The 12,885-nt window shown below is 63.7% G+C and overlaps 1 protein-coding gene across 10 annotated transcripts in view; it reads right to left on the minus strand.

Moving 5' to 3' along the window:
* ANO7 (anoctamin 7) overlaps positions 1-12,885 on the minus strand; it is a 53,149-nt gene that overhangs the window by 9,094 nt on the left and 31,170 nt on the right. For 3 of the 10 annotated variants that reach the window (XM_058299714.1, XM_058299704.2, XM_058299706.2), the window contains 11 exons: positions 12,640-12,736; positions 11,566-11,709; positions 11,366-11,503; positions 10,345-10,443; positions 9,714-9,816; positions 8,435-8,546; positions 8,068-8,122; positions 6,408-6,505; positions 5,316-5,446; positions 4,063-4,268; positions 3,783-3,925 (listed from right to left, as the gene is read on the minus strand). In XM_058299714.1, coding sequence (XP_058155697.1) covers positions 3,783-3,925; positions 4,063-4,268; positions 5,316-5,446; positions 6,408-6,505; positions 8,068-8,122; positions 8,435-8,546; positions 9,714-9,816; positions 10,345-10,443; positions 11,366-11,503; positions 11,566-11,709; positions 12,640-12,736 — 1,326 coding nt within the window. The other 7 variants (XM_058299707.2, XM_058299705.1, XM_058299709.1 and 4 more) reach the window with 6 other exon arrangements.

Here is a 12,885-nt window from a genome sequence, read left to right on the forward strand (position 1 = left end):
CAGCTCCTACAATCTGATTTATTGGACTCACCTCACTCAGCTAAGATGGAGTTGAAGAAGGACAACCACCACACCATGGAGCCTAGAGTGCCTACAACTGAAAGCAGGAGGATTGCCTCCAGTATCCATGTGGAATCTGAGCCTCCTCCTGACATAGAGGTGCAACAGACACAACCAATCCAAGGCCCACAGAGAAAAGGTGGCATTGGAATGGGAAAAGTGGACATGGTGGCTGATGGATATGGGGAATGGCAGGAAGAGATGAGATGTGGAGGCACCTTTGGGACTTGGAGTTGCCCTAGATGGTGCTTCAGGGGCAATCACTGGACATTGTAAATCCTCCCAGGGACCACTGGATGGAATGTGGGAGAGTATGGGCCATTATGTGGACCATTGACCATGAGGTGCAGAGATGCCCAGAGATGTACTTACCAAATGCAATGGATGTGTCATGATGAAGGGAGTGAGTGTTGCTGGGGGGGGGAGTGGTGGGGTGGGGGTGGTGGGGTTGAATGGGACCTCATATAATTTTTTTTTAATGTAATATTTTTACAAAATCAATAAAAAATTAAAAAAAAAAAATCTCCCAGCAAAGAAAACTCCAGGACCAGATGTCTTCACAGGTAAATTCTACCAAACATTTCAAAAAGAATTAACACCAATCCTGTTTAAACTCTTCAAAAAAATTGAAGAGGGAAAATTACCCACAAATTTTATGAAGGCAATATACCCTAATACCAAAGCAAGATAAATATACTACAAGAAAAGAAAATTATAGACAAATCTCTAATTAACATACATGCAATAATACTCAACAAAATATTTGCAAATCGAATCCAACAGCATACCAAAAGAAGACTTATATATCACGACCAAGTGGGATTTATTCCTAGTATGCAAGGCTGGTTTGATATAAGGAAATCAATAAATGTAATATACCACATTAACGAATTGAAGGGAAAAAACCACATGACCATCTCAATCAACACAGAAAAGGCATTCAACAAAATCCGGATGCTTTTTTTAATAAAAACACTTCAAAAGCTAGGAATAGTAGGAAGATTTCTCAATATGACAAAAGGCATATATGAAAAACGCAAAGTCAACATTGCACTCAGTGGTTAAAGGTTGAAAGCTTTCCCTCTGGGATCAGGAACAAGACAAGGGTGCCCACTGTCGCCATGGCTATTCAATACTGTACTGAAAGTTCTAGCTAGGGCAACTAGACAAGAAAAAAAAAAAGGTACCGAAATAGGAAAAGAAGTAAAACTCTCACTGTAAGTACAGGATGACATGATCCTATACTTAAAAAATCCTGAGGTATCCACAACAAAGCTACCTGAGCTAATTAATGAGTTCAGCAAAGTGGCAGGATGTAAGATCAATAAGCAAAAATCAGTAATGTTTTTGTGCACTATTACTGAACAATCTGAGAAGGAAATCAGAGGGAAAATTCCATTTACAATAGCAACAAAAAGACTCACATACCTAGGAATTAATTTAACCAAAGTAAAGGACCTCTATGCAGAAAACTACAAAACCATGCTAAAAGAAATCAACGAAGACCAAAACAAATGGAAAGACATTCCATGTTCATGGATTGGAAGATTAAATATCATGAAGATGTTGATCTTACCCAAGCTGATTTAAAGATTCAGTGCAATCGCAATCAAAACTCCAACAGCCTACTTTACAGAATTAGAAAAGGCAATTAACAAATTCATTTGAAAGGGAAAGTGCACTCGAATAGCCAAAAGCATTCTAAAAAAGAAAGTGATGTGGGAGGAATTTCACTGACTGACCTTGAAACATATTACAAAATGACAGTCATCACAGCATGGTACTGGTATAAAGACAGACACGTCGATCGTGGAAGACAGAGTCCAGAAATAAACCCTCACCTCTAAGGTCAACTGCTTTTTGACAAACCTACCAAGTCCATGCTAATGGGACAAAATAGTCTCTTCAATAACTGGTGCTGGGAGAACTGGATATCTATAACCAAAAGAATAAAAGAGGACTGCTATCTCATGCTCTATTCAAGAATCAACCCAAAATGGACCAAAGGTCTAAATATAAAAGCAGGACCATAAAACTACTAGAAAAAAATGTAGGGAAACATATTTAAGACCTTGTGGCAGGTGGTGGTTTCTTGGACCTTACACACAAAGCATGCGAAACAACAACAAAAAATAGATAAATGGGACCTCCTCAAAATTAAACACTTTTATAACTCACAGGACTTTGTCAAAAGGGTGAAAAGACAGCCGACTCAATATGAGAAAATATTTGGAAATCACATGTCTTATAACGGTTTAATAGCTAAGATATATAAAGAGATGTTACAACTCAACAGTAAAAACGATAGGGAAGCAGATGTGGCTCAAGCGATTGTGCTCCCATCTACCATATGGGAGGTCCCAGTTTCGGTTCCCGGGGCCTCCTGGTAAAGGCAAGCTGGCCCACACAACGAGCTGACCCATGTGACAGCCGACTCAACAAGATGATGCAACAAAAAAGACAGAGGAAAGACAATGAGAGACAGCAAATCAGGGAGCTGCGATGCATCAAGCAATTGAGTGACTCTCTCTCACCTTGGAAGGTCCCAGGGTTGGTTCCTGGCGCCTCCTAAAGAGAAGACAGAAGAGAAGAGAAGTAGACAGAGAAGAATGCGCAGCAAAGGGACACAGAGAGCAGACGGTGAGGGCAGGTGGCGGGGGCGGGGGTAGGGGGAGTGGAATAAAATCTAAAAAAAAGAATCTGGGAACTTAGGACATTTGTAGATGTAGTGTGAGTTTTTCAATTCCTACACACTGATTTATCTGTGTATGTGTTTTCTATGCATCTCTTTGGATATAAAATGGTTTATTTAAAATTAGTAATGATGGCAGTGAGGGTACTGCTGTCCTCACTCATTTTCAACGATAATTTACTAACAAGGCCTGGGCAGCAGATGTGACAAGCTGTGCAGTGGGAAGTTTTGAGGATGGAATCTCCTTGTCTTGAACAGAACTGCAGTCTTACATTCTGAGCAGGAGCACGATGATGCTCACTGCTGAGTCCAGAAAGCTTTCAAATCAAAGGGAAGTGGAAGGCAACCTCAGCGGGCAGAGAAGAAAGTGTAGCCGTCACCTAGTGAGGAGTCAAATGATTCCAGTAAGTCCCTTCCAAAATAAAAGCAAAGGGTACCATCTTCTTTTCCATTCCATAAATGGCATGGTAAAATGATTAACTGCTAAGTTAACAATACTTCTGGAAATATCAGCATAATGGAGTTTTCAAATTTAACTGGTCCGAATATTAGCTTTATAACAAAGCATTATTGAATAGGCGAGGGTTTCCTATAAATTATTTACCATTGGTCAAAATGCTGTTGTGTTGAAGTATGTTGTGCAACGTAAACTTCAGGTGCTCCTGGAAAGTGGCGAGCCGCCTTTCTTACCTTTTATGAAAACACTACAGTGTTCTAAATAGTAACACAAGTTAGTCGAGGTAATTTACATGGATTGGTTATTTAGCTTAAATGTGAATTGTGGTTTATTTTACATGTTATTGATATACACTGTTTCTAATTATTTTACATACTTTAAAAATTCTGCCTTTACAGAAAATTCACCTGTCAAACATGTTTTGGCCTCCTCAGACATTTCTATTTCTATCAGTATAGAATTTTGGCCCCCGCGCCCCCGCGCGCCCCCGCGCCCCCGCGCGCCCCCGCGCCCCCGCGCGCCCCCGCGCGCCCCCGCGCCCCCGCGCGCCCCCGCGCCCCCGCGCGCCCCCACCTGCACGTGCGGTTGTGCGCGGCGGCGAAGGCGGGCGGGGCGCGCGCCAGGGTGAAGTCCACGAAGCCGCGCAGGTCGCGGGCGCGGGTCCAGCGGTAGTAGGCGCGCGGCAGGAAGTCGGAGGCGAAGGCCAGCAGGAAGGCCTGGGCGGGCGGCGCGGCCCCGCGTGGGCTGAGCCCGGCCCTGCCGCCCGCGCGCCCCGCGCGCCCCTCCTCCCCCTCCCCCCGCGAACGGGCCCCCGCGCCCCGCAGAGCCGCCGCCGCCCCGGCCCCCCGCTCACGTTGCTGACGACCGCCAGGTGCGTGATGGCCTCGAGGACGCGGAACCAGATGCCGATGTCCTGGGCGCGCGCGGCCACCGGGCGCCGGTACTCGCAGACGAACTTGCGCGCGTCCAGGCGCAGCTCGGCCCAGTTGTTGAGCAGCGCGAAGAGCGGCGCGAGCGGGCAGGCGGCCACGAAGACCGTGACGAAGCCGAACTGCAGCACTGCGGGGCCGCGCGGGGCGCGGGCGGGTCACGCGTGGGTCGCGGGCGGGGGCGCAGGCGGGCCACGGGCGGGGTCGCGGGTGGGTCACGCGTGGGTCGCGGGCGGGGGCGCAGGCGGGTCACGGGCGGGGGCGCGGGCGGGTCACGGGTGCGTCACGGGCGGGGGCGCGGGTGGGTCACGCGTGGGTCACGGGCGGGGGCGCGGGCGGGTCACGCGTGGGTCACGGGCGGGGGCGCGGGTGGGTCACGCGCGGCGCCCCGCCCAGCCGCCTCTGCGGCCCCAGCTCAGCTCTGGGCACCCCGGGGGCCCCCCTGGCGCCTCGGCCGCCCTGCGCGGCGCCCTGCGCGGCCCCTGGCCTTCCCGGCGGGCCTGGCCCCCAGGTTGCTGGGCCGGTCCTGCCCCTCCGGGGGCAGGGGTGGGGGGCGGAGGCCTGCTCCTGCCTTCCAGCCGGGTTCCCCATTCCCCCCTGGTGGGGGAGAAGGGCGGAGGGCCCCGGCCCAGTGCTCGAGGGCTGTGCCCGGGGAGGGGGAGACGAGCCGCGCGGGCTGCGTGTCCCCTGCTGAGCTGCCGTCCACCTAGAGCCGCGCCTCTACCACACCCCTCCTTGCTTTGGCTGCTGGGGAGCTCAAAGCCGCATTTGGCTCCAGTGCAGCCTGCCTTAGGTGTTTCATGGCACAGATCCTGCCCCACGAAGCGCGCGCTGCCCGCGTGGGGAATGCGCTGCGGAGGGACCCAGCGTGGGCCCTGAGCAAGTTTCTGGAGAAACTCAAGCCCCTTCGCCCGGCGCTGTGGCCTCCCTCTGCGAGGGCCTCTCACCCCCCCCCCCCCCAAAGACCCCCCAGGACTGCTCCTGAGCCCCTGCTGCCTTCCCCCTCCCTGCGGGAGGCCCCGGGTGCGGGGCGGCGAGGCCAGCCTGGGAGCGCCCTCCTCGGCCTCGCCCCGTCTTGGGCGCCCCACTCCCCCCCCCCCCCCCGCCCCCCGTGCTCTGTAGCTCCACGGGGCGGCCCGAGCCTCAGGCAGCCTCCCCGAGGACGGCGCGCCCCTACCCATTTCCAGGTACTCCTCGAACAGGCCCTCGCAGGGCAGCAGCTGGTAGTCGGCCTCCCAGGGCGCCCGGCCCCCCGCCGCCCTCCTCCTGGGGCGCAGCCGCCACTTCTGCCACCAGCCCTTGAGCTTCCTGCGGAGGGACGGAACCGCGCCATGGCCCTGGCGCCCCGGGGAGCCGCGGGCGGGGTGCCGGGGAGGGGCCGGCGGGAGAGGGGCGGGGGCAGCGAGGGTCCCGTCCTCTCGGGGGCGTAGCCCCTCCCCCTCCCCTGCAGGAGCTTCAGAAAAATCGGCCTAAACGTGGCGGGGGAAATGGGGCGCCCTGGCAACTGCGGAGGCGCCACGCTCCACATCAGGGCGGGAGGGGCTCCCCTGGGGCTGTCACCCCCCAGCGCCCCTCCCGCCAGGGAAGGGGTGTTGCCTGGCCAAGGCCCCCCAGGGGTGGTGTGACTGCCCTGATGCCCGGGGAGGGGGCGTGTGGGGCCGGGGGCCGGGGGGGGGGGGGGGTGCCGTCCAGGGCCAGCCTCGGGCTGCAGGGAGGCCACCTCGGGCAGGCCTTGGGGGGACTGTCTGGGCGGGGGGCCGGGGGCTTGCTGGGGCCACGATGCCTGTGGTGGTGGGGTGGCACCTGGGCGAGGGGACCCAGCCGTCAGAGTGACCCTGGCAGGGGCTCCTGAGGCAGGCAGTTTGGGGTCCTGGGCCTCCCCTCTGGTGCTGCCGCGGAGGCCGGGGGTGGGCGGGCCGGCAGACCCCTGGCCCGGTGCAGTGGCTGTGGGGGATGGGCCCACCTGTCCAGGGACCCAGCCGGCCAGGGACGGAGCTGCCCCGGCGCCTGCGGGGGCGAGTTGGGGGGGGCGTCCCGGCGCCCATGGCAGCAAGTACGGGGGGAGGGGAGGGCGTCCCGGCGCCCGTGGGGTGAGCATGGAGGGGGGTGTCCCGGCGCCCCCGGCAGCAAGCACGGGGGGCATCCCAGAGTCTGCGGGGGCAGAGGGCTGGGGAGGCCGCCACCCTGGAGCTGCACTGCGGAACCCGGAAGCCGGCGGGCCCGTCCCCTGCGCCGCGTGCCCGGGGCCGCTGCCCGGGGGGCTGCTCACGGGACGAGGATCTCCTGCACGTTGTTGATGGCCTGCTTGCCCACCATGATGACCAGGAGCTCCTGCGCCAGCTCCATCAGGCAGCCCCCGGCCGCGCACTGCAATGGCAAGGCGCGGGGTCTGGCCGGGAGGCGCCGGGGCAGCCCCCTCCTGCACGCCTCAAAGGTGGCGGGGCGCGCCCTCACCTGCCTTTCGGAGGCGCCTCCGGCCCTGAGGCTCGCGGAGACCCTGCCTCCGCGTCTCCCTCCCCATTGCCAGCCTCTTCCAGGCCCCAGGGCCCAGTGGACTGCGTGGAAGAGGCACAGGGAGACTCCCCTTTGTACCTAACGACCTTTGGGGACCCACACGGGGTCATGGGGGACCCAAGGTGGAACCCCTCCAATCAGGGAGGGTCCTTTGCCTGATTCAAGCCAGAGGGCGGTGGGCCTGGGGCTTCGGGCTCAAGCTCTGGGCAGGGCGGGGGGGCTGCCAGGCCGGTGTCCAGCGGCGGGGGGAGACCCTGCCTGCGACAGTGCGGGCCTGCGACAGTGCGGGCCTGGGAAAGCAGCGCAGCCTGCTCGGACCCGCGTCCAGCCCTGCCTGGTCCCACAGAGCCCTGACCTTCCGGTGCGTGCGCCGCTCACACCCCCTTTCTTCTCGAGCCAGTGTGAGTTGGGAACTTTTCCTGCTTCCTGCTGCAGCTGCCCGGCCCCCCCAGCAGGACACCCTGAGCCTGCGCCCGCCCTGTGCCCAGGAGGCCCGTCCCCCCCTACCCCCAGCAGGACTCCCTGAGCCCACGCCCGCCCTGTGCCCGGGGAGGCCTGTCCCCCCCCAGCAGGACGCCCTGAGCCCACGCCTGCCCTGTGCCCAGGGAGGCCCGTCCCCCCCCCAGCAGGACGCCCTGTGCCTGGGAGGCCTGTCCCCCCCCCAGCAGGATGCCCTGAGCCCACGCCCACCCTGTGCCTGGGAGGCCTGTCCCCCCCCAGCAGGACGCCCTGAGCCCGCACCCGCCCTGTGCCCGGGAGGCCTGTCCCCTTTCTGTGAGATCGGGGTCCCCTGGAGCGTGCACACTGCGGGTGGCTGTGGGGCAGGTCACAGCCCAGCCCCTGTGGGAAGCCCGTTCTCCCTCGTCCCCGTCAGGAAGTCGTCGGGCGAGCTGGGAGGTCTGCCAGGGACCCCCGCGTCCCGAGGGCCCCAGTGCCACCCCGACTGCGGCCCTTCGCCCAAGCCATCCCGAGGCTGTCCTGCGCATCGGGGCAGCGCGGCCCCTCACCCACGCTCCTGTAGGCGCCCCGCCCACGTCAGCACTGGCACCCAAATGCCTCGGGGTCTGCTCTGGGGCCCCTCCTACGACAGTGCTCCACCCCCACCAATCCCACTCCCACGGTGGGAAAAGGGGCTCGCGCCCCTTCCCAGGTGCTGCAAACGAGCGGCGCCCCTCAGGCCGGGGAGAGGCTCGGGCTGCAGCGCAGCAGCTGGGGTGGGCGGCAAGCGGGGACGCACGTCCTGGCCCCTGCAGGCCAGCGGCATGGAGGCCCGTGGGTGGCTGTCCGGGATGGGACGTCTTGGGGTGCAGGGGGGTAAGGCGGCCGGAGCCCCAGAGTGGCAGCCACAGAGTGGGCGGGGCCCAGGACACGCAGCGGAGGGGCGGTGTCTGCGGGGCCCTCTTCTCGGCACTCACCTCCTCGCTGCGGACTCCAAACAAGGTGTGGTAGTTGCCGGGGTACCCCACAAACCTGGGGAAGCAGGGCTTCTGAGCCGGGGCGGCCAGCCTGGCCTCCTGCACGGGCCCGGGCGAGCCCCCACACTGCTACCATGCCCGCTGCGCTGCCCCCGCCCTGCCCGCTGCCCCCGCCCTGCCTGCTGCGCTGCCCCCTGCCCTGCCCGCTGCCCCCGCCCTGCCTGCTGCGCTGCCCCCTGCCCTGCCCGCTGCCCCCGCCCTGCCCGCCGCGCTGACCCCTGCCTTGCCCGCTGCGCTGCCCCCGCCCTGCCCGCCGCCCTGCCCCCCTGCCCGCTCCCGGCCTAGGGCTGCCCCATGGGGTGCTGACCTGCCCTTGAAGAAGGCAACGTAGATGGGCGAGGAGTAGAAGTTGACGAACTGGAAGACAAACACCTTGAGGGTGAAGGCGTCCTCGAACGCGGTCTGTGTCCGGTGCATCTCTGCGCAGACGCCCCGCTCAGCCCGGCGCCACCTCTGCGGCCCGGCGCCCCCCGCAAGGCCACCTCCCGGGCGGGTCTGGGGAGGCCGATCGCCCCAGAACTCAAAGAATTCCATTCCCAGAAGGGCAGAGGGAGACGTTTAAGTTTCAAAATTATCTAAGAACACTAGATGAAGAGGAGGAGCTGGGAATTTGGGGGATGCCTCCCTGGACCCACAGTCACGTGGTTCAGCCTACGTGGGCAGGCTGGGGGAGCCACAGAAGACAGCTTAGGAGCAGGTGGGGCAGTGGCTGAGCCGGAGGGGACGGGGTGCCCCCGTGGCTCCTGCAGGGACTGGCCTGGACCCCCACGGCCCCGGCCTCCCCACCTAAGGTCATCCACCCCTCCTCCCACGCCCCTTTCTCCTTCGCACTTTAAGCCCCAAAACACACAAGCAAGGGGTGGGGCAGAGACTGAGTAATTACTGCTGGTCATTAGGAAATGAGAGGAGGGAGGAGGGGGTGGGAGAGGCTGGGGAGATGGGGAGGAAGAGGGGGAGGGGAGAGGGTAGGGGAGGGAGGGGGATGGAGGGGCAGGATGAGCGGCGCGTCCGACAGTCCCCGCCTAGGCTCTGGGGGGCATGGAGTGGTCTGTCTGTCATAAGCCGCCCTCGTGTGGGGGTCTGGACCCCGTGCAGTCATACCCCCCCACACCCGTTTCCTCCTGGATGGTCCATGGGAGTCCCAGAGCCCATTCTAGAGGGGATAGTGCGGACTTGGGGAGCCCCCAGCTGTGAGGGGTGAGGCCGGAGGACCCCTGGGGTGAGATGGGGCCTGGAGGTGCCAAGAGGGGGGCTCAAGGCAGCCCCCGCCGCCCTGGCTGGACCCTGCCCCTGGACTCTGCTGTGTGCTGGACGCCACAGGTTGGGGGCCCCACCCCAGCCCCCGAGACCCCCTCCCCAGCTGCCTGGAAGAGAGGCTTGGCCTGTGGGGGCCTGGGGACCCCGAGGGCCCAGGCTGGGGGGTGAGCCCCCAGAGGAAGGCCAGGGCAAGCCAAGCGCCCCCTCCCTCCGGCCGAGGGCCCTTCCTGGGAGCTGATTTCTAGGTTGCGGCTGCTTTCGGGGGACCCGTGGGCATAAAGGGGGCTCTGCCGGGCCGGGCTGCGGGGGGCAGCGGGGCGGGCGCTCACCCCATCTGGTCAGGACGCGGGCCAGGCCCACGTAGACCCGGGAAAGGATGAGGATGGCGACGAGGTTCACCACGGAGCCCGTGAGGCTGGCGATGCGGGAGGCCTGGCGGGAGAGCGCGGTCAGCGGGGCCGGGCGGGGGGGGGGCGGGAGAGCGCGGTCAGCGGGGCCGGGCGGGGGGGGGGGGGCGGGAGAGCGCGGTCAGCGGGGCCGGCCGGGGGGGGAGGGGCGGGAGAGCACGGTCAGCGGGGCCAGGCGGGGCGGGGGCGGGAGAGCGCGGTCAGCGGGGCCGGCTGGGGAGGGGGTCAGGAGAGCGCGGTCAGCGGGGCCGGCCGGGGGGGGAGGGGCGGGAGAGCGCGGTCAGCGGGGCCGGGCGGGGGGGGGCGGGAGAGCGCGGTCAGCGGGGCCGGCCGGGGAGGGGGTCAGGAGAGCGCGGTCAGCGGGGCCGGCCGTGGGGGGGTGTCGGGAGAGCGCGGTCAGCGGGGCCAGGCGGGGGGGGGGGGCGGGAGAGCGCGGTCAGCGGGGCAGGCCGGGGGGGGAGGGGCGGGAGAGCACGGTCAGCGGGGCCGGGCGGGGCGGGGGCGGGAGAGCGCGGTCAGCGGGGGCAGGTGGCGACGGGGGCGCAGCGCTCACCCAGGCCGCCAGCACGGCGTTCTCCGACCGGGACACCAGCACGGCCATGATGGCGCGGTACAGGATGACGGACAGCAGGCACATGATGACCACGGCCACCTGCGGCACAGGCTGCGCTCTGACCCGCCCTCGGGGGTGGAGGGCACCTTCAGGGGCCCCCAGCTGCGGCCGGGCGCCCTCTGGGCCCTGCACCCCCCAGCGGGGCCCTCCGGGAGCTCCAGGGTCTACTTCGGGGGCCGGGGCTGGGGGCAGGGACCCCGGTGCTGGCACTGCCACCCCTCATCTCTGGGGCGCCCGCCTGTGCTGGGGGGCTTCAGGCCCACCGCTGCGGGGAGACCCTCCCAGAGCCCCCAGCCTTACAACCCTCGGCTCAGCCACCCCCAGAGCCCAGGCACAGCGGGCCCTTTGGGGGCAGAGAGGGTTTTGTGGGACCTAGAGGAGGTGTTAGGAGACGGGGGATCCCAGGACAGGGGGGACAGAGGTACAGGGGCAGGGGGAGGGCAGGGGGAGGGGGGGAGGATAGGGGGAAGATGGGGGGAGGACCGGGGAAGGTAGGGGGAGAGCAGGGCACAGGGAAAGGGGGAGGGCAGGAGGAGGGTGGGGGAGGACCAGGGAGGGCAGAGGGAGGACCGGGGAGGGCCTGGGGGCGGCGGGGGGAGGGGAGGGGGCCCTGGAGAGGGCAGGGGGGAGGACTGAGGAGGGCGGGAGAGGGCAGGTGGAGGACCAGGGAGGGCCAGGGGGGGCCTGGAGAGGGCAGGGGGAGGACTGGGGGGACCGGGGAGGGCAGGGGGAGGGCAGGGGGAGGGCACGGGGACCTGGGGAGGGCAGGAGGAGGGCAGGAGGAGGGCAGGGGGGGTGGGGGGCCGGGGAGGGCACGGGGGCCTGGGGAGGGCAGGAGGAGGGCAGGAGGAGGGCAGGGGGGGGTGGGGGCCGGGGAGGGCACGGGGGCCTGGGGAGGGCAGGAGGAGGGCAGGGGGGTGGGGGGGCCGAGGAGGGCAGGGCACGGGGCGGGGCCGGGTACCATCATCAGGATGACCACGGAGCCCGCCAGCATGCGGCGCGCCCGGCTCCTGGGGGGGAAGTGGGGCTCTTCCTCGCCGGTGATGGGGTTCACGGCCGTGGTGGGGGCCGAGGCGGCGAACTGGGGCCGAGGCCTCTCCTGGAGGGGAGCGGGGGTCAGCGGCAGCCTGCGGGCGCCCGGGGCAGGCGGGCGACGCTCACCTCCATGTCCTCGTAGTCGGAGCAGTCCCAGCGGTAGGCCAGCGTGGCGCGCGTGCGCTTCCAGTACTCCAGGAGCAGCACGGCCCACAGCGCCATGCACGTGCTGAAGAACACCGTGCCGCCGTGGTCGAAGAGCCGGCCGGCCTGCGGGGGCGTGGCTCAGGGGCGCGGGGCGCCGGGGGCCTCCCTCTGTGCCCGCGGGCCTCTGTGACAGAGGAGGCCCCCAGGCGGGGTCGCCCCGCCTTACCCCGGCCCTAAGTCCAACCCCGAGTCCTTGGACGAGAAGGAGAAACGGGCCCGGAGGCCCAGAGGGGAGCATGGGGCCAGGGGGCCACCTGCCAGGGGCACGAGGCGGCCAGTGCACCCAGAGGAGAGGCGTGGGACAGCCTCTCTGGAGGAACCGCTGTTTTGAGCCTCCGGGTTTGGGGTCATTTGTTACAGCAGCGTAGGAAACTGATACAGACGGGACGCCAGGCACGGGCCGCAGGTGCCAGGTGGGTGGGTCCTGCCTGAGCGCCAGGGGCTCAGCGCCTGGGAGGCGGCAGGGTCGCTTTTCACAGAGGAAGCTGCCCAAGTCCAGCAGCGTGCTGGGCTGCCGTGCAGACGCACGGACTCGGGGACCCCGGAAGGCTTCCTGCCGCGTCCTCGAGTGGGGCATTCTGCCCAGAAGTCCAAATTTTTGGTTCTGTTGGGCCCAGAGAGTTTCGGGATTTTTCTGCCTTGGGGCCAAGGGCCAGATGCCCCCAGGATGCCAGAACAAGAGGGCCCGGGTGGGGGGCCTTCAAGTTGCCATTCTTGGTTAGGTATACGTCATCGTCGCCATAGAGCCACGTCACGATCAAGCACTAGGCATGACTAGTGCGGGCAGGTGGGTGCTGGAGTTAACCTCAATTACAGGTGAGCGGGGCAGGGGCACAGGGAAGATGAGTGACTCTCCAGGGCTTTGCTTTAGGATGGTGACAGAGCCGGGGGTATAGCCCAGGCAGGGGCTGAATGAGGACCAAAGCCCAAGGGGCCTCCCATTCCCCCTGCCCCTCCCTGAAACCTGTCCCCTGCCCCCCACTCTCCTCATACCTGGACCAGGGTGCAGGCACTTGAGAGCAGCCAGAAGGGACAGTCAAAGCACAGGGGGCACATCTCGAAGCGGTCCGTGCTGTTACACAGTTCCTGCCTGAGGGAGGGTGTGTGTGTGTGTCTATGCAGCTGGGGCTGGGTGGGCAGTTTCCAACTCTGACAGCCCCACAGCTTTCCTTCTTCCTCCAGACACAGTTCTTAAAATATGTACACAGAAGTAATTCCTTCCTTAGCAGTAATTACTCT

This window comes from Dasypus novemcinctus, chromosome 7 (assembly GCF_030445035.2).
Source record: "Dasypus novemcinctus isolate mDasNov1 chromosome 7, mDasNov1.1.hap2, whole genome shotgun sequence".
Taxonomy (NCBI): domain Eukaryota; kingdom Metazoa; phylum Chordata; class Mammalia; order Cingulata; family Dasypodidae; genus Dasypus; species Dasypus novemcinctus.